Raw genomic sequence first — 24,773 nt, 5'->3', positions numbered from 1 at the left:
CTGTAGAGCTGGGATAAAGAGACTGGAAGGGCCTGTTTGTCAAATAGTTTGTTGACCTACTGGGATTGGCTTAGAGGATGAGACTTTTACTTGAAGTCAGAATCCTATTATACATAGCTCAGTGTGATAAAACTTTTATTACCTATTGTGTTATAAACGTAGGAATATTAGAGTTAAAGAAATGTTACGATTTTATACAACTGAGAAAATTTTATCCTATTGACCTGATTCTTTTAAGCACTTTTGCTGCTCTTGAGGACTCATAATAATTCTTGTTTTTGTCCATACATGGTGTCTGTGTGTCTCTGCACCATCTCTCTTGCATCCTTTTATTTCCTTGGCCTCAGAAATTGACCTTTTTGAATTCTCATCAGTTTATAACAGTACAAGTTCAGTTTGTGACTGAGGGATCTTCCCACCTTTGTTTGCCAGGTTCTTTTCAGAATCCCCTGGAATGGGAACAGAGCTCTTTCCTTATTCAATAGGGATGGCCAATTAAAAAATGGGCCCTTGGACCATGTTTAGACCATCTTTGTGGAGCAGATGTTCTTTTCTTTTTTTTTTCATTATATGAAAGTTATTGTCAAATTGGTTTCCATACAGCACCCAGTGCTCATCCCAAAAGGTGCCCTCCTCAATACCCATCACCCACCCTCTCCTCCCTCCCACCCACCATCAACCCTCAGTTTGTCCTAATTTTTAAGAGTCTCTTATGCTTTGGCTCTCTCCCTCTCTAACCTCTTTTTTTTTCTTCCCCTCCCCCAGGGTCTTCTGTTAAGTTTCTCAGGACCACATAAGAGTGAAAACATATGGTATCTGTCTTTTTCTGTATGGCTTATTTCATTTAGCATCACACTCTCCAGTTCCATCCACGTTGCTACAAAGGACCACATTTCATTCTTTCTCATTATCACGTAGTACTCCATTGTGTATACAAACCACAATTTCTTTATCTATTCATCAGTTGATGGAGATTTAGCCTCTTTCCATAATTTGGCTATTGTTGAGAGTGCTGCTATAAACATTGGGGTACAGTGCCCCTATGCATCAGTACTCCTGTATCCCTTGGGTAAATTCCTAGCAGTGCTATCGCTTGGTCATAGGGTAGGTCTATTTTTAATTTTTTGAGGAACCTCCACACTGTTTTCCAGAGTGGCTGCACCAGTTTGCATTCCCACCACCAATGCAAGAGGGTTCCCATTTCTCCACATCCTCTCCAGCATCTATAGTCTCCTGATTTGTTCATTTTGGCCACTTTGACTGGTGTGGGATGATATCTCAGTGTGGTTTTGATTTGTATTTCCCTGATAAGGAGCGACATTGAGCATCTTTTCATGTGCCTGCTGGCCATCCGGATGTCTTCTTCATAGAAGTGTCTATTCATGTTTTCTGCCCATTTCTTCGCTGGGTTATTTGTTTTTTGGGTGTGGAGTTTGGTGAGCTCTTTATAGATTTTGGGTACTAGAGCTTTGTCTGATATGTCATTTGCAAATATCTTTTCCCATTCTGTTGGTTGCCTTTTAGTTTTGTTGATTGTTTCCTTTGCTGTGCAGAAGCTGTTTATCTTCATAAGGTCCCAGTAGTTCATTTTTGCTTTTAATTCCCTTGCCTTTGGGGGTGTGTCAAGTAAGAAATTGCTACGGCTGAGGTCAGAGAGGTCTTTTCCTGCTTTCTCCTCGAGGGTTTTGATGGTTTCCTGTCTCACATTCAGGTCCTTTATCCATTTTGAGTTTATTTTTATGAATGGTGTGAGAAAGTGGTCTAGTTTCAATCTTCTGCATGTTGCTGTCCAGTTCTCCCAGCACCATTTGTTAAAGAGACTGTATTTTTTCCATTGGATGTTCTTTCCTGCTTCGTTAAAGATTAGTTGGCCATACGTTTGTGGGTCTAGTTCTGGGGTTTCTATTCTATTCCATTGGTCTATGTGTCTGTTTTTAGGCCAATACCATGCTGTCTTGATGATTATTACAGCTTTATAGTAGAGACTAAAGTCTGCGATTGTGATGCCTCCCTTGGTCTTCTTCTTCAAAATTACTTTGGCTATTCGGGGCCTTTTGTGGTTCCATACAAATTTTAGGATTGCTTCTTCTAGCTTTGAGAAGAATGCTGATTCCATTTTGATTGGGATTGCATTGAACGTGTAGATAGCTTTGGGTACTATTGACATTTTAACAGTATTTATTCTTCCAATCCATGAGCACGGAATGTTTTTCCATTTCGTTATATGTTCTTCAATTTCCTTCATAAGCTTTCTATAGTTTTCAGCATACAGATCATTGACATCTTTGGTTAGGTTTATTCCTAGGTATTTTATGCTTCTTGGTGTAATTGTGAATGAGATCAGTTTCTTTATTTGTCTTTGTGTTGCTTCATTATTAGTGTATAAGAGTGCAACTGATTTCTGTACATTGATTTTGTATCCTGCGACTTTGCTGAATTCATGTATCAGTTCTAGCAGACTTTTGGTGGAGTCTGTCAGATTTACAATGTATAATATCATGTCATCTGCAAAAAGTGAAAGCTTGACTTCATCTTTGCCAATTTTGATGCCTTTGATTTCCTTTTGTTGTCTGATTGCTGAGGCTAGAACTTCCAACACTATGCTAAACAACAGCGGTGAGAGTGGACATCCCTGTCGTGTTCTTGATCTCAGGGAGAAAGCTCTTAGTTTTTCCCCATTGAGGATGATATTAGCTGTGGACTTTTCATAAATGGCTTTTATGATGTTTAAGTATGTTCCTTCTATCCCGACTTTCTCGAGGCTTTTTATTAAGAAAGGTTGCTGAAGTTTGTGAAATGCTTTTTCTGCATCGATTGACAGGATCATATGGTTCTTATCTTTTCTTTTATTAATGTGATGTATCACGTTGATCGATTTACAAATGTTGAACCAACCCTGCATCCCAGGAATGAATCCCACTTGATCATGGTGAATAATTATTTTTGTATGCTGTTGATTTCGATTTGCTAGTATCTTACTGAGAATTTTTGCATCCATATTCATCGGGGATATTGGCCTGTAGTTCTCTTTTGTTACTGGGTCTCTGTCTGGTTTAGGAATCAAAGTAATGCTGGCTTCATAGAATGAGTCTGGAAGTTTTCCTTCCCTTTCTATTTTTTGGAATGGCTTGAGAAGGATAGGTATTATCTCTGCTTTAAACGTCTGGTAGAACTCCCTTGGTAAGCCATCTGGTCCTGGACTCTTATTTGTTGGGAGATTTTTGGTAACTGATCCAATTTCTCCACTGGTTATGGGTCTGTTCTAGCTTTCTATTTCCTCCTGATTGAGTTTTGGAAGCGTATGGGTGTTTAGGAATTTGTCCATTTCTTCCAGGTTGTCCAATTTGTTGGCATATAATTTTTCATAGTATTCCCTGATAATTGCTTGTATCTCTGAGGGATTGGTTGTAATAATTCCATTTTCATTCATGATTTTATCTATTTTGGTCATCTCCCTTTTCTTTTTGAGAAGCCTGGCTAGAGGTTTATCAATCTTGTTTATTTTTTCAAAAAACCACCTCTTGGTTTCATTGATCTGCTCTACAGTTTTGTTTTGTTTTTTGATTCTATATTGTTTATTTCTGCTCTGATCTTTATTATTTCTCTTCTTCTGCTGGGTTTAGGCTGCCTTTGCTGTTCTGCTTCTATTTCCTTTAGGTGTGCTGTTAGATTTTGTATTTGGGATTTTTCTTGTTTCTGGAGATAGGCCTGGATTGCAATGTATTTTCCTCTCAGGGCTGCCTTCACTGAATCCCAAAGTGCTTGGATTATTGTATTTTCATTTTCGTTTGTTTCCATATATTTTTAAATTTCTTCTCTAATTGACTGGTTGACCCATTCACTCTTTAGTATGGTGTTCTTTAACCTCCATGCTTTTGGAGGTTTTCCAGACTTTTTCCTGTGATTGATTTCAAGCTTCATAGCATTGTGGTCTGAAAGTATGCATGGTAAGATCTCAATTCTTGTATACTTATGAAGGGCTGTTTTGTGACCCAGTATATGATCTCTCTTGGAGAATGTTCCATGTGCACTTGAGAAGAAAGTATATTCTGTTGCTTTGGGATACAGACTTCTAAATATATCTGTCAAGTCCATCTGATCCAATGTATTATTCAGGGCCCTTGTTTTTTTTGTGTGTTTTTTTTAAATTTTTTTTCAACGTTTTTTATTTATTTTTGGGACAGAGAGAGACAGAGCATGAACTGGGGAGGGGCAGAGAGAGAGGGAGACACAGAATCGGAAACAGGCTCCAGGCTCCGAGCCATCAGCCCAGAGCGTGACGCGGGGCTTGAACTCACGGACCATGAGATCGTGACCTGGCTGAAGTCGAATGCCTAACCAACTGCGCCACCCAAGCGCCCCAGGGCCCTTGTTTCTTTATTGACCGTGTGTCTAGATGATCCCTCCATTTCTGTAAGTGGAGTGTTAAAGTCCCCTGCAATTACCACATTCTTATCAATAAGGTTGCTTATGTTTGTAATTGTTTTATATATTTGGGGGTTCCGTATTTGGCACATAGACATTTATAATTGTTAGCTCTTCCTGTTGGATAGACCCTGTAATTATTATATAATGCCCTTCTTCATCTCTTGTTACAGCCTTTAATTTAAAGTCTAGTTTTTCTGATATAAGTATGGCTACTCCAGCTTTTTTTGACTTCCAGCAGCATGATAAATAGTTCTCCATCCCCTCACTTTCAATCTGAAGGTGTCCTCAGGTCTAAAATGAGTCTCTTGTAGACAGCAAATAGATGGATCTTGTTTTTTTATTCATTCTGATGCCCTGTGTCTTTTGGTTGGCACATTTAGTCCATTTACATTTAGTGTTATTATGGAAAGATATGGGTTTAGAGTCATTGTATGTCCGTAGGTTTCATGCTTGTAGCGATGTCTCTGGTACTTTGTCTCACAGGATCCCCCTTAGGATCTCTTGTAGGGCTGGTTTAGTGCTGATGAATTCCTTCAGTTTTTGTTTGTTTGGGAAGACCTTTATCGCTCCTTCTGTTCTAAATGACAGACTTGCTGGATAAAGGATTCTTGGCTGCATATTTTTTCTGTTCATCACATTGAAGATTTCCTGCCATTCCTTTCTGGCCTGCCAAGTGTCAGTAGAGAGATAGGTCACGAGTCTTATAGGTCTCCCTTTATATGTTAGAGTGTGTTTATCCCTAGCTGCTTTCAGAATATTCTCTTTTTCCTTGTATTTTGCCAGTTTCACTATGATATGTCGTGCAGAAGATTGATTCAAGTTACGTCTGAAGGGAGTTCTCTGTGCCTCTTGGATTTCAATGCCTTTTTCCTTCACCAGATCAGGGAAGTTTTCAGCTATTATTTCTTCAAGTACACCTTCACCTCTCTCTTCCTCTTCTGAAATACCAATTATGCGTAGATTATTTCTCTTTAGTGCATCACTTAGTTCTCTAATTTTCCCCTCATGCTCCTGGATTTTTTTATTTCTCTTTTCTCAGATTCCTCTTTTTCCATAATTTTATCTTCTAGTTCACCTATTCTCTCCTCTGCCTCTTCAATTCGAGCCGTGGTTGTTTCCATTATATTTTGCAGCTCGTTTATAGCATTTTTAGCTCCTCCTGACTGTTCCTTAGTCCCTTGATCTCTGTAGGAATAGATTCTCTGCTGTCCTCTATACTGTTTTCAAGCCCAGCGATTAATTTTATGACTATTATTCTAAATTTACTTTCTGTTATATTGTTTAAATTATTTTTGATCAGTTCATTAGCTATTGTTATTTCCTGGACATTGTTTTGAGGGGAATTCTTCCTTTTCGTCATTTTGGGTAGTCCCTGGAGTGGTGCGGAACTGCAGGGCACTTCCCCTGTGCTGTCTTGAATAACTTGAGTTGATGGGCAGGGCCACAATCAGACCTGATGTCTGCCTCCAGCCCACCGCTGGGGCCACAGTCAGACTGGTGTGTACCTTCTCTTCTCCTCTCCTAGGGGCGGAATTCACTGTGGGGTGGTGTGCCCCATCTGGGCTACTTGCACACTGCCAGGCTTGTGGTGTTGGGGATCCGGCGTATTAGCTGGAGTGGATCGGCAAGGTGCACAGGGGTGGGAGGGGCAGGCTCAGCTCACTTATCCTTCAGTGATCTGCTTTGGAAGGGGCCCTGCGGCACCGGGAGGGAGTCAGACCCACCGCCGGAGGGATGGATCCGCAGAAGCACGGCATTGGGTGTTTGTAAGGTGCAAGCAAGTGCCCTGGCAGGAACCAGTTCCCTTTGGGATTTTGGCTGGGGGATGGGTGAGGGAGATGGCACTGTCCAGCACCTTTGTTCCCTGTCAGGCTGAGCTGTGTCATCCAGGGCTCAACAACTCTCCCTCCAGTTGTCCTCCACCTTCCCACTCTCTGAGCAGAGCTGTTAACGTATAACCTTCCAGATGTTAAGTCCCGCTTGCTGTCAGAACATACTCCCTCTGGCCCCTCGGCTTTTGCAAGCCAGACTCGGGGGCTCTGCTTTGCTGGTGGGCTGCCCCTCCGCCCCGGCTCCCTCCCGCCAGTCCGTGTAGCGTGCACCACCTCTCCACCCTTCCTACCTTCTTCCATGGCCCTCTCGTCTGTGCTTGGCTCCAGAGAATCCATTCTGCTAGTGTTCTGGTGGTTTTCTGGGTTATTTAGGCAGGTGTAGGTGGAATCTAAGTGAGCCGCAGGACGCAGTAAGCCCAGCGTCCTCCTGCGCCGCCATCTTCTTTTAATCCCTCTGGAGCAGATGTTCTAACAGCGGGCCTCGGTCAAGATGGCAGCTTGACGTTGCAGGACTTCCGGGTCTTACCAGAAAAGCAGAGCAACATTCTCAGCTCTTATTTCTGGGATGAAGGAAAGCACCTATAGAAGAGCTATAATGTTTTCAGATCTTATAGGCACCAATTATTATGCCAGCATAATTAACACACTTCTCCTGGTTCCAGTTGCATATTAAGCAAATCAGGACTGATGCTGTTCCTCTTACATTCACTGTTTATTTCTTCTCAGTTATATGGGTTTTTTTGTTGTTGCTGCTGTTGTTTTTGTCTAGCACCAAATTGTGATTATATTTGATTGAGGATTTAGTAGGATAATCTGGTACAAGGCAGTATATCTTTAAAAATAAATATTCTTACAGACCACCACAATATGCATAGGGGTATATATCTAATACATACCCAAGCGTATATATCTAACACTATCCTACTACCAGAAATCAATCCTGTGCCTTCAAAGAGAAAGACACCCACTTTGTTCAGCAGACTCTTGTTCTATGCATTCTTTCTAGAGTATTCATTCATTCCTCCAAAGTTATTCATATTACCAATATAGTTATTCTCTAACTTCAGCCTTGTATCAGGAAATACTGAGTCATCAAAAGAAATAATATTGAGGTTTCTGGGGAATGCAGGAGAGAACATCATTCACTTTTTCTACTTTGGCATCAAGATGTTTGTACCAGGAACAGCTCCAGTGGTGTTCCAACTCTCTGACAATTGTAACCCACAGATTCTCCCATTTATCTTATGTTGACAAATATCCATCTGCCAGTGTTTGATAAGGGTTCAACTACTTCTCTGCAAATTTCTAGGAGGAAACACCTTTCTTCTCAGCTCTAGTCTGGGTTCTTTAACAGCATTGCCAAACAGCACATGCCCTTCTGGTGATCATAGCAGTCTCCATGGTTAAGTAGGAAAACTTTGAAGTTGATCAAGTTCCAATTCCCATGTGCCTTGTTTGACATTAGCTGGCGTTTGCACTATTATCCCACCTCTCAGGATACAGAAGCCAGGAGACTTAAAAAAAAATCCTAAGGGATGGATAGAAGGAAGGATACCATTTCCTGATAATAGTATAATTCCAAAATTAGTCTTACAAACAAAGGAGGGAGGGGACCTTAACATCATTGAATTCCCACAGCTGGTATAGCTACAAAGGTCCAAATTTTGGACCCCTACCAAAAATTTCAGAATGGATCTTCTTACCCTTTGTTAATTATAAAATAAATATATTTCCAGACCTTTTGCAAAGGAAGGGCCTAAATACGCAGTTGGGAAATGATACAGAGAGAAAGAAGATACATTTTGTACTTCACTGACAAGATAGACCTTATCTTCATCTCCTGGGTATTTTCTACAAGTTTGTAAGCGTAACTAAGGTAGATTAAAGAGGACAATGAGAGGTTTTTTTGGTCTTCTGTCCAGAATGTTTTCCCATCTTTTTTTCTGATACCATTTCCTAACCCTTGACCTCTGGCATGTGACACACTTGTGGTCCATGAAAAGATCCCACTGTCTTGGCCATAGCCATCAATCCATGGGTAAGAATATGATATAAGTAGGGTCGATAAAATTCCTGTGTCAGATTCTGAATAGATTCTGTGAGAAAGAAGTTCTGTTCCCTGGAGTTGGAAATAAATTTAGGTTCTTTAGCTGCAAGTATTATAAGCCAATACTGACTACTTAAAGCAAAAAAGCAAAAAAAAAAAAAAATGCTCATTAGGAGAGTAAGATGGCAAGTCACAAGGATCTTCCTGGGCAGGAGGAAAGGGACATTGTGATTAAACAGTCCCATAGGACTTCAGAGAATGGGAGAGGAACACATCTCCCAAGGAAAATCATGCTTCTACCAAAGACAGAAGGAAGTGGCTGTGAGCAGGCAGAAACAGATGTTCACTATAGACCAGGGCAGCCAGGTCGTCTCCGGATCTGTGCCTGCAGTAGCTCAAGTAGAGCTAGTATCAAAGAAGAGCCGAATGAGCAGTCCACGAACCCTGTGCTTCAGCCTGCTGAAAATAGTTACATTTTGGTTTTTGTCACTTGAGCCCAACAGAGTCTGGAGGAACACCTAGTTTTCGTGGGAGTGATTTTCAGGACTAGAGGTTTCTAGAATGTCCTTTTGAAAATTAGAACCACCCTAAATTTGCACATAGTTAATAAGTCACATTTCTTGGGATCTTCATGATGCATCCCCAAGCTTTTCAGACTCCTGGCGCAGTTGCTTTTCCTTGAGGGGACTTCTGAAATCAGACTTCGGCTGTGGAGTTCTATTTAAGGAAGCCAGCCTATTTCAGGAAGACTTCAGTGGACAAAGGAAGAGACAAACTGACAGGCAATCTCTGAATGAGACCTAGAGATTATAAAGATGAATATAAGCTATTCTCTGCCATAAATATTAAAACTCCTTAGGAACTTCTTAGAAAGTACATCTCGAAGTTACCACTCCTACACTCTCTCGCTGTCCCTATTATGACTTGCTAGTGTTTCCTGGTCTACATGTAAAATATCTCACCTTGGAATAGCTTCTGGTATTTGAGGATTCAGTGGGAGTGCTTAACAGAATACTCTTTTCTGCAGATGCTGGGATAATCATGTGTATGTTTGAGGGGGAAGATATCTACTTTTTGTTTTCCCAAGTTCTTGTCAGTTTCTGTGATGGCAGTAACACCCTTGACAGCAGTAGGGAAGTACAGGCAGTCTGTTTATGCTTTGACCAAATATCAGACTGAACCCCATGCAGTCTGATGAAATGGGTGGTGAACAGTGCATTTCAACAATGTTCGAGCATTTGCAACAGTGAGATCCCAGGGCCTTCCTTGTTACATTCTTCGAAAACTCTGGTAAGATAAACATCTGTGTTCAGTAGTGAATGGATGTTGGTGTAGAACTATCGATCAAGTAATTTGTTCTTAATATGAAGAAGGACAAGCTTATGAAGAGCTGTGCTGAGAGAAAGTCAAAAAGGGCAGGATGGCCTTGTTGAAAAAAATCTGGACACAAATGGACAGCTACTCAAGATTGGCCTTACTCCAGCAAATCGGATTATAACCTCTCTCTAAATGCTTGGAACTCCACCAAGTCAAGATTTTATTTGGGCCCAAAGCACTCATTAAAATACACTTAAACTTGACAGGGTGTTAGTCATTACATCCCAGTGAGGATTGTTTTAATCACTGTTTTTTTTTTCCCAGTTGAGATTTCATAGAACATGAAATACACCACATTAACCACCTTAAAGTATAAAATTCATTCATTTTCCTATATTAAAAATGTTTTATAACCACTGTTACTATTTAATTCCGTAATGTTCTTATCACCCTCAAATCCCAGGGGTTTTTTGTGTGTGTGTTGTGTTGTTGTTATTTTGTTTTGTTTTTAACACCAAGTTTCTATAGGAGCTTTGATCCTAAGGAAGTTTACAGGAAGAGAGAGAATAAGAGGGTTGAGTCCTTGGGGTGGACATCATGATAAAAGATACTCTTGAAAATTTTGGTCCCAGTTGACTGATAGAGTTGGTTGATAAAGACATAAATCTCTTAAATTTTATTTGAACAATATAGAACAGCAATAGTCTAATCCTTAAAATGACTAGTGTTTAAAAACAGTCTTGTGCCAAGTGGGTGATGGGCATTGTGGAGGGCACCATTGGGATGAGCACTGGGTATTGTATGGAAACCAATTTGACAATAAATTTCCTGTATAAAAAAACAAACAAAAACATCTTTGTGTCACCGAATATCACTGAAATGTCATTCCTTTTCCATGCCTCCTTGAACACAATGGCTAGCTCTATTCAGACACTGAGTCCTGGACAAGCTTGTCCTGGGATCTACCTGCACTAACTGGGAGAATCTTCTGAACAGGAGTAAAATTGAGAGATGACTTAGAATTGATATTGCCGTCACTGGGGCAATGGCAACTTGTATGTGTAAGCTAGATACCTTACTTGGTATACTAGCTGTGCATATTAGGAGAAAAGAATGAAAAGGAAAAAAAAAATCCAGAACAGTACATTTGTACACTGGCTTGAAATCTCTGAACCAGGTCTCTGATGTTCTGTTAAAAGATAGGTGTTCCATCACAGCAAGTGATTTCGTGCTCATGTACCAACAAGGGGACTTAGTCACCAATGTCTTTTGCATAGGAGCTTTGTCCTTTTAAGCAAAGGAAGCAAAGGACACAAAGATTGTTTCTGAAACTTAACTTTAGGTTCTTGTGTACTAAGGTTTACCCAAAGGCGAGTCTTAAGGGGTACAGTAGGCATTTTAGTGAATTATGGTGGTAAATAAAGCTGTAAGCACTTCAGATGCAGGCTGTGGAAATGACGGAAGGAATCTGCCTTGGGCTGTGATTATTTGCACAAAGTAAAATCCACAAACAACGCTCAGGCTGTAAGTTTCCTGCTGTGCCAGTTTTATAAGAAAGGTGTTTTTCTTTTCGGTTGAACTTTCCATTGACTTAAATCATTTATTTCCTTGGAGGTAATTTAAGTACATAGCCAATGAAATAGTTTACTGTGTTGATGTAAAACGAAAAGGAAAAAGTTTGGTAACTCACTGTTTGATCCGTGAGAATATGCTTAAAGGTATTCCTAATATTCTGATCAGGAACATCCCTCTGATCAGAAGAGCTGAATGCCAACCTACTATAGATACAGATTTATTTAGAAAATGAACCAAACGAGGAAAAAAATTGCACACTTGGGTAAAAAATATTCTAATTTATTTGGAAATATCTCCATCTGCTTGTTAGAACTACAGACATAATCTGTAATTATAACAGAGAAGTAGGTTTACGTCAATCCAAGTAGCATGTCATTTAGAATAAAAACTGTTTTGCCCTCTTGCAATTTCAGTTGTTACAATAAGGCAGGCCTTTAGAGTAGGCACCCATGATGACACTTGGTGGAGGATGGAAGGGGATTCCTTTCCCATAGTAGTTTGGTTCACTCTCCATTTTTATGGGGTCTGAAATTGTACCATTGGGCATTTATTTCTTGGATCATGAAGTCCTTTTGTTCATCAAGAAGAATCTACTTAAAAATTGCCACTACTCATGGGTGGGTGACTCATGAGGCAAGCATTGCATTATATTTTAACTTGACCACTAGTTGAGACTCTATTGGACACGTTGGTTTTGTCCCTTACTCTTTCTTTCTAGTAATGGGTTATCCCTTCCTTTAAGGGAGTGCTTCTCTCCCAGACCAGCCCAGTGCTTCTGTTGGGAGTTGCCAGTCAGAACATTCTTCTTTTCCACCCTGATTTCCCTCTATCATGCCACCCAGTGGCAGGGTGCATGACCGGAACCTTGCCCAACCGTAGTACCCCACCCTTGGCCACAAAGATTGGGTCATGTCCCTGCATGGGTATCCAACTCAAGCTAGGAAAGAATGCTTTATTGTACTTTTTCTAACTGGGAGTTGGTGGAAAAATGCTTTCTTTTCTCTCTGGAGGAAAGATGGGGACAGCCTCTAGTTGCTTATGGCCACGTTTCCAGTCTCTCCTGACATCCCACTTGAGAGAGTGAAGTCTCAATGGAGACAGAAGCAGAGATGAGTGTTGTCAGAATGTTTTGATAGTGTCTGAGACTCTGTATCCATTGGACTATAAGGCTAATGGCATGCCCTTTCTTAGTTTGTTTATGCCAATAAATCACCCTTTCTCCTTAAGCTATTATGACTGGGACATCTGTCATTTGCAAACAGAGGTCTGAGAACTGAAAACAAACATTTTATAAAAGGATACAAGATAACTAGAGGAGGGCTATTGTTCTGGTCTAGACATGTGTGTGGGAGGTGGGTCAACCCTAACTGGTGTGTGTTTAAATGGAGGGCATTGTGTGTTAAAGCTACCGACATCTTTGCAGACTTTACTTTCAAGTGTGTTAAGACGTAGGACAAGGTGACCACAGTCTCTGCGAATGAAAGCCAATATGACTCTGGGGCCATAAGTGCTTTGACAGTCTCCTGGACTATTGAATTCAGGTTGAGGAACATGGGAGTAGTGGGAGAGCAAGAAAGTGCAAATATTTGATTTAAGTCAGTCCACTGACTCACTTTTTCGGCCAAAAAAGGAAGCAACATATAGGTCCAAAATGAGTCACTCTTTTCATCCCTGATTGACCTTGGAACATCTGCCCTTATTTAAATTTGTAGCTGTTCATAATGCATTCAGGTTTTGTGGATTTTTCTTCTAGTAGCTTAAAAAAAACAAATACAGAGAAAAAAATGGGCACAGAAGGTGGGACTTAATGTTTTCTATCCTCTTTGAACCGTGAGAGTCCCAGTACCTCAGGATAATTTAATTTTGACCTACTCAAATATCAAAAGGACAAAATTAGACAGGATTTTTCATTAGACAGGATTTGTCATTAGACAGCAAATGATATTTTTGTCAACGATGAGAATTATATACCCTGCAGTATTATCTCTTTCACTAGATGAAAAATATAGTCGGTAAGTTGAAAGCTTCTCTCAGGTGAATTGGAGAACTTTCTCCAATGTGCTGTACAATTATTATCAGTTTCTTATTACACAACTAACCTGAAATCTGGCTATGGTGCCCTAGGATAAAGACCTTTAAATGGATAATATCGTTGAGTGGATTTTATTCCCTAGGTTTTCATGGTGGCAAAGCAAATTCGTAAGCTATCATTATGTTTTGTGGAAAGAGAAAAACAAATTGACCTTCAGCATTTTTTTTCAAGATGACTGTGTTCCATGCCATTTCATCCCCAGGATAGCACTTTTCAAAATAGAAAATTAAATCCAAACTCATATTAAAAGCTTTACCACATGGCCGGGATGCTGATGTGTCTCCCTTTCTGAAGCCACCACATCGCCTACTTTCCCCTCCTCCATTTATTTCCACGGTCCTCCTCTTTTTCCAGAATTATTTATGAATAATAAAGGAAACCAGAGGAAGAATAAGGGCATGTTTCTGGTTTTACAAGAATGCCACACACGAGAGGAAGACATTTATCCAGGGGCCCACGGTTTTGCAAGAGATCCACCAGCAGAATGAGGATGGATAGCCCTTCTGTAGAACAGAGACAAAATAGCCTTCTGTTCAGAGGTGCATAGGCACACTGGGTAGTGTAAGTGGCTGTCTGGAGGCTCATGGCCTTAGGTGTTGCTCACACTAATCTAGGGCAACGTAACCAACATCCCTAAGCCTCTGTTTATTCTTTGGGGATCCATAAACGTACTTACTTCAGAGCTTATTCTGAGACTTAAATTCATGTGAAGTGCTTAGCAAAATGCCTGGCACAAAGTATTAAATGGTAACTCATATCATGGCTAAAGATGACGGTCTGAGGGGTCTTTTTCCCCAATGTGTGTTTATAGTTTTTTAGAGAAGACTTGTTAAAGGTCTACACCAAAGCGGCTATTAAAATCTTTCTAAACCACCCAGATTTCCTCCTCTCCCAGCCTTGCCTGCTTGGTTCTGGCTCATTCACCTATTGTTTAAACGCTTTTTTTTTTTTTAACTTCCCTGGGCCTGCCTTAGCCTACAGGCCTGTCCACACTCATCTCCTCGCTCCACTCAAGAGCTTCATCCGTCGGGTCCTCCTTTGGCTCACCTCCCTCACTGCCGCCCAGCTTGTGCAGAGATGCTTATCAGTTCTACCAAGTCCAGCTCTTCAGCCTCAGAGACTTTGCTTTAAGGAACTGCTTATTCATTCTCTGCCTCACTTACAGTGAAAGTGAACCCAGCCTGGAGTCAGTAGTTTGTGTAATGTCACTATTCATGTGGAAAGGAGGTCAGGCCAGGCCAGACCTGCATGCTGTTGGGCCAGTATGCTGCCTGGCACTGTGGCCCTGCTTTTAGCTCTGTTGCCAATATAACCATATATCTCGCAGGATAGAGGGCTGGCGTGCAACTGTCACGTGGTAATACTGACCTCTAGGGGCTGGCTTTCCTTCACACAGAGTCTTTATCTTCTCATTCAGTTCCAGGACTGTGATGGCAGCCTCTTGCTTAGCTGTTGCCAAATCAGTTTGCAGCTTTTTCAGTTTCCTTTTGTGCTTTAGTTTCTTTTAAAAAAAAAAAGAGTTTCCATCACTAGAGACCGATGCATCAAAGGAATAAAAAGAACTGATGAAGTCAGGACAAATATGGCCTCGAAACCCAGCTTACATGAACTGCTCTTGGATTATCTAGCTGAAGCCCTTTCTGAGGTCTGTGACGTGGAGTGCTTGTGACCCTGTTGAAGTATTGCGGTAATAAAAGCCACTCTCTACATTCGAGTATCTTTTACCCTCTTGAAAGGTTTTCATGTGCATCCGAACCTTGTATTTTGGTCATTTGTAATAGAGGCAATTGGAGATCAACTTTAGTTGGCGGTTGGCATTTTACCACTGAGGTGCCAGTGCCTAAAAGGGTCTGACTTTTTTTCCCAGTCTGCAAGTAAACTCCCGTGAGATAGAGCCTTGTTTCTGTGTCATGTTCCACCCTAACACCATAATGGTTTGCATTCAAATAAACTCTGAAGAGTGTGATGCTAGCATGAAATCCTGATGTTTGCAGATATTTACCATGGTATCTATACAGGGAAAGTGATCAGGGGTACAAATGGTTAAGCAGTAGAAGACAGGAATTGCTTGCTATGAAATAATCTGATTGATGACATCTAAACCTTTGAAAGAACTACTTCAGGAAGGTGTTACATAACCCAAGGGTTCACCTTGAGACTTTATGACAACTCCTTTTATGGGTGGCAGAATGAATTTGATTTGTCAAAACCAGATGTAGCTGTCACTACAGAGAAGCCATCTATTGTGAAAAGTTTCGTATTTGCACTTGGGTGATGCTATCTTTCCACTGATGGGCTCACTTTGCAAGTCTGTATGGACTGGTAATTAGGAATCCCAGAAAATAAATGACTAACATTTCTTATCAGACCTAAATCTTGAGATAGAGGAAAAGAATGGCTTTTGCAGACCAAGGAAAACTTCACATAGAAAACATCAGGTGGTAGGGAATGGCTCCCTTTTTTTTTTTTTTTTTTTTTGAGAGTGAAGCCAGTAAAATCAGTTTTTCAAATATGGGATTAGATAGTCATGGACATCCCATTTCATTCATTCATTCATTCATTCATTCATTCATTTTTTTAGAGAGTGAGCTGGGGAGAGGGGCAAAGAGATAAAAAAAGAGAGAAAGAATCTCAAGCAGGCCCCACGCTGAGCCTGGAACCCAACACAGAGCTTGATCCCACAACCCTATGATCATGACCTGGGCTGAAATCAAGAGGTGGACACTCAATGGACTGAGCCACCCAGGCCCCCCTAAGCCCCCCATTTTAAAGACAGATCGTCTTTTAGACTGAAGCAGGATTAGGATTTCACGAAAGCTGAATTAACGACATACATATGGCTAAGACAGAATGTGTTATTCAAATGAGCATGGTAGTCATGGAACTTCTAGGGAGTTGTAAGGGTAGAATCTGGCGTGGTTCCCCAGCACGGTTCAGTTGAGAGGTGCCCTGATCCACAACGTGAGTTCCTGGCTGGTTCAGCAGTTCTCCTAGAGTGTAGTTAGTAATCACAGACTCATTCCATTATGCTAATTATGAAGCACCCTTGTGGTGTCAGTCATGATGCTGTCCAGTTGTTGAAACATCATTGCTGATAAGGCTCCATGGCACTCACAGCTTCTAACTACTTCCATGCCTCTGAGTCTGTTCATCGAAAGCCTTCACCATCTGGCCCACCCTTAGGGTTAGTTCAGGGAGAAACTGAGCTGATCAAGAAATGCCTGGGTTATTTGATAGCTTTGTTTCCCAAAGTAAGTTATTAGATTGGCATGTTCATTGTTACCTCCCTATCTTATCAGTTGGTTTCTCTTTGTTCATGAGGACCTCATCCATTGCAGGTCTGGGGTGATAATGCCTCTGAGGCCCTGTGTGATTTTCCATGTCCTGTCCTGATGCTGCTTCAGGACTGTTCCATGCTCAGATTTTTCACCCTTTGTTTTTATCATTTAGAACTTAGGGGTAGAAAGTGGGAGGAATGATGTTGAAAGTGAGAAAGTAAAGGAAATGAGGGAAAGAATGGCAAAGTGATTCTTAAGACAGTATTAACTGAAAGAGTCAGAAAAAGGGGCACATGGGTGGCTCAGTTGTTTAGGCATCTGACTCTTGATTTTGGCTCAGGTCATGATCTCTTGTTTCGTGGGACCAAGCCCCACATCCAGCTCTGTGCTAACAGTGGGGAGCCTGCTTGGAATTCTCTCTAACCTCTCTTTCCTCCCCTCCCCCGCACTCTTTCACAGCTCACATGCTCTCTCTCTCAAAATAAATAAACTTAAAAAAAAGTGTCAGAAAAGAACCAATAATGGCATGCGTGCTGACACATTAGAGATTAAGTGTGAGGGTGAATGTACCTTACACTGACCTATATAAAAAAGTTAGGGTGATGGATAGAAAGAGTAACCAATAGACAAGTGACAAATCAGAGTTAGCAAAACAGTAATTTAATCTAGTTATTAAGTATATAGATGTTTACTGTAAAAGTCCTTCAACTTTTCCATGCTTGGAATTTTCTATAAGGAAATACTGAGAGGAGTAAGAAGAAAAGATTTCATTTCATCACATTGCTTCTCCCTTAATTCTTTTTTTTTTTTTATCACTTTAGGTTGTTTTATTTTGTGCCCCCTCCTCGCTCCCTCCCCACCAAAGGAAAAAAAAAAACCACCCCACAAATCCTCTAATAAGAATTGCAGGTGGTTTTCTTGGGAGGTAATGAGAAGCTACACTTTGAAGATATATAACATAGAAAGAAAGTAAAGGTTGTGCTAATGAATGGATTTCCACTGTTGTCAAATTGGTCTCTGTCCTACTGGAAAACTTCTTTTTTTTTAATTCAAGTTAGTTAACATATAACGTAGTATTGGCTTCAGGAGTAGAATTTAGGCATTCATCAGTTAGATACAACACTCAGTGCTTATCCCAACAAGTGCCCAAACCATTGCCCATTTAGTCCATTCCCCACCCACCTCCCCTCCAGCAACCCTCAGCTTGTTCTCTATTGTTAAGACTCTGTTATGGTTTGCCTCCCTGTTTTTATCTTATTTTACTTTTTCTTCCCTTCCCCTATTTTCACATTTTGCTTCTTAAATTCCACCTTTGAGTGAAATCATAGCATACTTGTCTTTCTCCTACTTAATTCACTTAGCATAATATACTCTTGTTCCATCCACATTATTGCAAATGGCAAGATTTCATTCTTTTTGATTACTAGTAATATTCCTGTGTGTGTGTGTGTGTGTGTGTATGTGTGTGTGTCTATCATATCTTTATCCGTTCATCAGTTGATGGACATTTGGGCTCTTTCCATAGTTTGGCTGTTGTTGGTAATGCTGCTATAAACATTGGGGTGCACGTTCCCCTTCAAATCAGCATTTTTGTTTTCTTTGGATAAATACCTAGTAGTACAGTTGCTGGGTCATAGGGTGGTTATATTTTTATCTTTTGGAGAACCTCCATCCTCTCTGCCAAAGGGACTGCACCAGTTTGCATTCCTACCAACAGGGTAAAAACAGTTCCTCACCAACATCTGTTGTTTCCTGAGTTGTTAATTTTAGTCATTCTGACAGGTGTGAGATGGTATCTCATTATGGTTTTGATCTATATTTCCCTGATGATGAGTGATCTTGAGTATCTTTTCATGGGTCTGTTAGCCACCATGTCTTCTTTGGAAAAGTATCTATTCACGTCCTCTGCCCATTTCTTCACTGGATTTTTTTTTGTGTGTGTGTGTTGAGTTTGATAAGTTCTTTATAGATTTTGGATATTAAGCCATTATCCAGTATTTCATTGCAAATATTTTCTCCCATTCTTTTGGTTGCCTTTTAGTTTTGTTAATTGTTTCCTTCACTGTACAGAAGCTTCTTATCTTGATGAGGTCCCAATAGTTCATTTTTGCTTTTGTTTCCCTTGCCTCTGGAGACATGTTGAGTAAGAAGTTGCTGTGGTCAAAGTCAAAGAGCTTGCTTCCTGTGTTCTCCTCTAGGATTCTGATGGTTTGCTGGCTTCTCCCTTAATTCTTAATAGATGGTATTCACATTCTGAAATTCATTTTGCAATGATTCATATGCAGATAATTATTATTTTTTGAAACTTTTCTCAAAGTAGGCATTGATAGTAAATAAACCTAAGCAAAAACTAAATGTAACTTGGAAAGACTCGGTGAGGTGGCCAACAGGGGCTGGCATGGTGTCACCAAGAAAAAGTCTTTATCAAACTACATTTCTGTTTTGACAGGATGAATTGGTGGATAGAGTGACTTGATGAATATGTGTCAGTGGAAAGACATAATGCTTCTCAGTATCAGTTCAACATTTCACCTTTTCAGTTAAAAGAACTTCATTCCTTAAAAAAAATCAAATTTCCAGACCACCTTTTTATCTTCCTCTTATGGTGATTGTATGTTTTGCCTTTATTATTGTTATGATATTTGTATATTTGCCTTATGATCTGAAAAAGTAAGTGAGGATATTTAGTTTGGAGAAGACAGTATACAGGAGAGTCATGACATGTGACTTCAGTGATCTAAGGTACTATTCAAGAGGAGAGGAAGTTGAGTTAAACAGTATTATTTTAGAGATACCTGGGGAACAATGAGTAAAGAAGTCAAGAGGAGGCAGATTTTGGCACAACGTGAGAAAGCACCCTCCAATAATCAGGGCTGCATTCATAACAAGGTAGGATGGGTCCTGGCAAAGGCCTCCTGCTCTGGGAATGATCAAGCAGAGACTGGATGAACATCTTCAGGCAGGCCCATGGTAAACTCTGGGACTTGGGTCGGGAGGTAATTAGAGGTCTGGCTTACCCCCAATTCTTTCCACCTCTGGCTTCCTCCAGTCTCTTAGGGGCACAGCACATTTATGAATGGACACCTCAGCCCTCAAAGTCTCTAAGATGGGTACAGGTTTCAGGGATCCCTTAAAAACAGCTCTGGAATTTGTGAGATGTTCTGTAGGACGGCCAAAAAAGGCCTGTGGGGCCCTTATTCAAGGATATTATCCTTATTCAAGGATATCCTTATTCAGGATAATGTGACCCAAAATGCGCAAACTTCATTATTTAGCTATAATGGAAAGGGGAAGGGAAGTTTAGATTTAAACAAAAAATTGAAAAAGAACCTTGATTTGTTCTATTGGGATCTTTTGGTTGTTCAAACCAGTTGTTAAGAGTTTAACAACTTTGTCTTTTCTTTTTTTTTCTTTTCTCCAGACAGAACTGCTGTATGCTATTAATTCATAGATCTAACCAAGCCCTTTGGGCATTTCTAAAAATTCAGTTTGCCAACATGTTTTTTATTAGTCATAGACATCAAATGATTTCAGCAATGATAATATTTTCCTTTGCTTTTTTGGCATTCTTTAGCCAGGCAACCCAAGTGTTGTACTTGAACGTAATTGAGTCTGTTATTGTCTCCTTAGTAACTAGGAACTCCTGTCCATGATTACTGAAAGGACAGGAAGGCTTTATAGCTTGGAGGTAAATTCCTATTACCTTGCTCTTTTCCTACTTCTCCTACAGGGCGGACAGAAGGAGGAAATCATGTATTTGTGCAATGTTTTGAAAAGGAAATATCTGTCCATATCACATTGCTGAATAGCTTGCATTATACCAAGTCATCGGGAATTAGAAATCGTCAGGGAACTATTTATAGATGAGTTTCATCACAAAGTTGCCAGCATTGTTTAAAACTTCTTGGTCTTTGCACATACTTTGAACTGTGGCCTCAGATTCCAAGCCCAGGCTTTGTCAACTACTGGCCATGAGAAATTGGGCTGGGCTTATGACATTTCCAGGTCCCTAATCCCATGTCACATAGCTGGTGGAGAGTCATTGACATAGCATACAAATGACAGTATCCAGTTCTATAGTTGCAAAGTAGTAGATAGGTCTTTCTCTTTTGTCGTTATTCCTTGAAACACATCAGGGAAACTCTCGACCCTCCACTAAAAAACACTAAGGTCTCCTTTCTAAAGATGTCTTTGTCACGCTTTAGAAAATGAAATTTGTTCTTTAACAAGAGCAAGATTTGTCTTCTTTTCTTTCAAGATTTGTCTTGTTTTCTTTCTCCTTCCCCATCTTCCTCCACTTCCTCCTCTTTCTTCTTCTAAAGCAAGCTTTCTGCATAATTGCAGTGATCTTCTCCTCACTTTGGATGGGTAGACAAAACTTAATGTCCTGAAAACAGATATGCAAATAACCTTGATCCATTCCGCTGCCAGAGCTGGCCGGATGCCTGGCAGAGTAGGTGGCTGCCTTGGTGGAATGATGTGAGCAGCTTTCTAAAGCCCTGCCTCTTGCTGCCTGTGGCATCTCTGTCAGGCTTGCCGGAGCATAGCTTCTTCCCACCTTGTCTGAAATCCACCCCATTCAGTCCCCTTCGTTACTTAGCAGAGATAACAAAGACACGTTTTGTCTCCAGAGGCCACTGATAAAATGCTCACTACCAAGAACATAAAAGAGAATTTGGTTTGAATACAGAACATAGAAGCAGATTTCCCCTTTCATGCCTTTTCTGTAATAGCCCGTTGTTAATAACAAAACTAAAGTGATGATAGTAGCTTTTGGGTACAACTCGGCTTAAAAAAATCAATTTTACATCTCTTGTTTTGTGTTTATGCCATCCTTAGGTAAATATTTTAGAAGTCTAGGAATGGCAAATAGGTGCCTTGTAGTTTCCTTTCTACTCCATGGCAGGCCCTCACTTTGGGGATTTTTTCACCCCAGTTTGCATCAGTGACTTCACAATCCTTAATCCACAGTCCCAGCAGCCACTACTCATTGATGAAACCTAATTGTTATTTACGATCTTGTCTCTGTTTTGTAGGTAAGAGAGTTGAGGGCCCAGGAGAACTTGAGTAGATCATGGTAACCATAATCTCTTAGTAAGTAGCTAATTTGACTTGAACTGAGTTCTTTTGATTCCAAAGACTGATTTTTCTTCTCAGTGGTAGCATAAAGGTTCACTAATCAATAGCACCATTAATTTTTAAGTTACTTAAAGCTAACTTTGTTAGTGACACTGAGTGTGAGTGGCTCTGCTTAGTGGAAGTAGAAAGGCAACAAAACAGACTTGGTTATAGAAGAGTGATGCTGAAGTGTGATGGTGAGGCACTTACAACATGGATTGCTATGATATCACTAGAGAACCTAAGAAATAAAGGAAAGATGTAATGAACCCAACTAAGGGCTGTCTGTGCCAGGTGTTGCTCTGAGCTCTCTTAGTGTCTTTCAAAAAAGGATCTTGGATTGATCCTGGTGATTGTGACCATTTTGTTAGGTCATCTGAAGTGACAAAGAGTAGATCAGATGAAACTTACTCACAAAACACCTTGAATGAAAGACCAATCACAAATGCAAAACAGAGCATAGTCTCCATTCATTTAACAAGGTTAAGGGGATTAGTTAATACACAGACCTTTAGGCCTCATCTCAGCCTTGACCAAGAGTCCGGCCCCACGTAACCACTGTTGATGTTTCATGACCAATAGTCAGACTTGGGAAATCATAGCTGACACTTTACAGTTCTCTAAAGTATTCCTCCCATCTGAATAGCTTATTTTGTGTTAAAGCATGCTATAGAAATAAATTTTATTTCTGTTTCCTACTCCCAGAGGATTTGGAAGTTGTAATAAAAAGAAAAAAAAATCCCAGTAATTAATTAGACAAACATCTTGAGTCACTACAGAAGAGTTTACCTATAGTTGGAGCCAAGTCTCAGTTCTTTCCCTCTATGGGATAAATAATTCTTAGAGACAGAGGCAAAGTTTGCCAGTAGATGTCCTAGTTTACAGAAATGCCTGTGCACGTGTTTATGTAAGACAAGTAACAAATTAATACAAGATAAAGAGAGAACTTAGAATTGAAATGAAATCCAATGATAAGGTAGACATGTCTAACAATAGAACTGTCCAAAAGTTGAAATCATTTTGCCAAGGACCATAAGCTACCCTTCCTTGCATGTAGTACACAGACTTATTGAGAATGTTCAAGAGAGAAGCTAATGCCTACCATGTATAATAAGCCAGGCACAGTTCTGAGAAGTTGGTACATTTATATGTTACTACTTAATTTCTTTTTTTGTAGCAAACCAGTGAAGTAGAACTATTATCAATTCCATGTTTAGAGGCAAACGCTGAAGTACATAGATCTTTAAGTAACTTTCCCAAAGTCAAATGGTGACTCACAGTTCAAATCTGAGCAGTCCAGCTTTAGACTGTCCCTTCCATTCCTATGCCATGCCTGCCTCAATATCCTACTCAGGGTCCTACATTGTGAACTGTGTAAATGAGATGGCATTTTATATTCTATAAGTCCATTTCTTAAAGCAAGAAGTGTTCAGTTTCTGATCATGAAGCTTTGAGACATGGGCTGACCCCTTAGCACAATTTAGGAAATCAGATAGAATCACTGAATCCTACGTGACACAGAATTGAGTACAATCTTTGAAACCAAATTGCCCAACCCTAGCATTTTAAAGATGTGGGAGTATAAGCAGAGAAAAATGACATGATTTGGCCAGTATCATAGCTAATAAAACTGCAAGAGGCAAGACTCAAAGTCAGATTCTCTGACTCCTCATTTCAGTGTGTGTGTGTGTGTGTGTGTGTGTGTGTGTGTGTGTGTGTTTACCCACTATATCATGTTGCTCCTTGGCCATACAAGCTGAAGGGCAGTGAAATGAGTATATGATTGAAACTTGGAGCAGTAACTAAAACCCCCAAGGTGTAAGATCCCAGCGTCAAAAATAGCAGTTATTTAGGCAGGTACTTTACCTTAAGTCTCTTGTCACACAGGGAGCTATAAAGGACTGGATTCAGGTCACTCTATACAGTACATATTGGGGTTACATTTGACAGAAAGCAGAATTGTTAGGGGTGCCTGGGTGGCTCAGTCGGTTGGGCATCCAACTTGAGCTCAGATCATGATCTCACGGTTTGTGAGTTTGAGCCCCACATAGGGCTCTGTGCTGACAGCTCAGAACCGAGCCCACTTTGGTTTCTGTCTCTCTCTCTCTCTCTCTCTCTCTCTCTCTCTCTCTCTTTCCCTCCCCAACTTGTGCTCTGTCTCTCTCTCTCAAAAATAAATAAACATTAAATATTTTTTTAAAAAAGAAAAGAAAGCAGAGTTGTTAGACAATTGAGATCCCTTTCACTTCAAAGAAACAAGCTGGACCCATAAGAGAAACTTGCCCTCATATAGCATTAGAATATCTGTACTCAGTCAAACAAACTCACTCCTAAGATTAAGGGGTGCTGCCTGCCTGTAAGCTCTTTTTTGTGTGAGTGTAACCCTGCCTTATCATTCTTACCCAGTAAACATTAATCAGGCTGACAACCAAGAGTTTTGAGAAAGAAAGAACCTACAGTGCAATAATTCAATAAACAAATTTTCATACTGGCTGAGCACAGCACAAAATAAAACTGAGTGTTCACAAGGTCTTTCTCAAAAAGAAAGTGTAGCCGGTGCTTGGTAAAGCCCAAATCCGATTTTTGGTCTTACAGTCTCAAATCACACCCTGAGAACAGAGAGAGAGAAGTGCCTTGTCACACCTAACAGAGCCTCCTAGGAAGCTGTTTTCCAGTCCAATCTTCCCCGGGGACAGAGAGAACCCAAAGGGCCAAAGCTGTACATGAAGCAATTTGACTTTCTCAGCCCCACCTCTACAGGTATTGGTATCATTGGCAAACTGCTATAGAAAGTGACGTGGGTGGAAGAGAACAGAAGCCAGAGTACAGAATATAAAGGTGGGGGAAAAAGAATTCCCATGTCTGCCTTGTGAAACTGCTGCCAAGCTCTTCCAACATGATTATAAAAATTATGAAAAGGTTTTTCTCTGCAATGACTTTATAACGGGGCACATGCTTTTTTTTGTTTTCTTTTGTTCTGTTCTGTGCCCAGAACTCCTTTCGAACTTGACTAAGGCAGCCTTCTGAGCGGAAATTGGCAGCTATTGGCCATATATGACTTACCCTGAATCATAAAGCAAAGACAT

The 24,773-nt window shown here is 40.4% G+C and overlaps 1 protein-coding gene across 1 annotated transcript in view; it reads right to left on the bottom strand.

Moving 5' to 3' along the window:
* CCDC192 (coiled-coil domain containing 192) overlaps nt 1-24,773 on the bottom strand; it is a 213,119-nt gene that overhangs the window by 54,928 nt on the left and 133,418 nt on the right. The window contains exon 6 of the mRNA XM_043586830.1: nt 14,660-14,792. Within this exon, the coding sequence (XP_043442765.1) occupies nt 14,660-14,792 (133 nt within the window). The remainder of the gene's footprint in view (nt 1-14,659; nt 14,793-24,773) is intronic.

Source organism: Prionailurus bengalensis, chromosome A1, assembly GCF_016509475.1.
Source record: "Prionailurus bengalensis isolate Pbe53 chromosome A1, Fcat_Pben_1.1_paternal_pri, whole genome shotgun sequence".
NCBI lineage: Eukaryota > Metazoa > Chordata > Mammalia > Carnivora > Felidae > Prionailurus > Prionailurus bengalensis.
The sequence above is the reverse complement of the archived record's forward strand: the minus strand, read 5'-3'. Positions and strand labels throughout refer to the sequence as shown.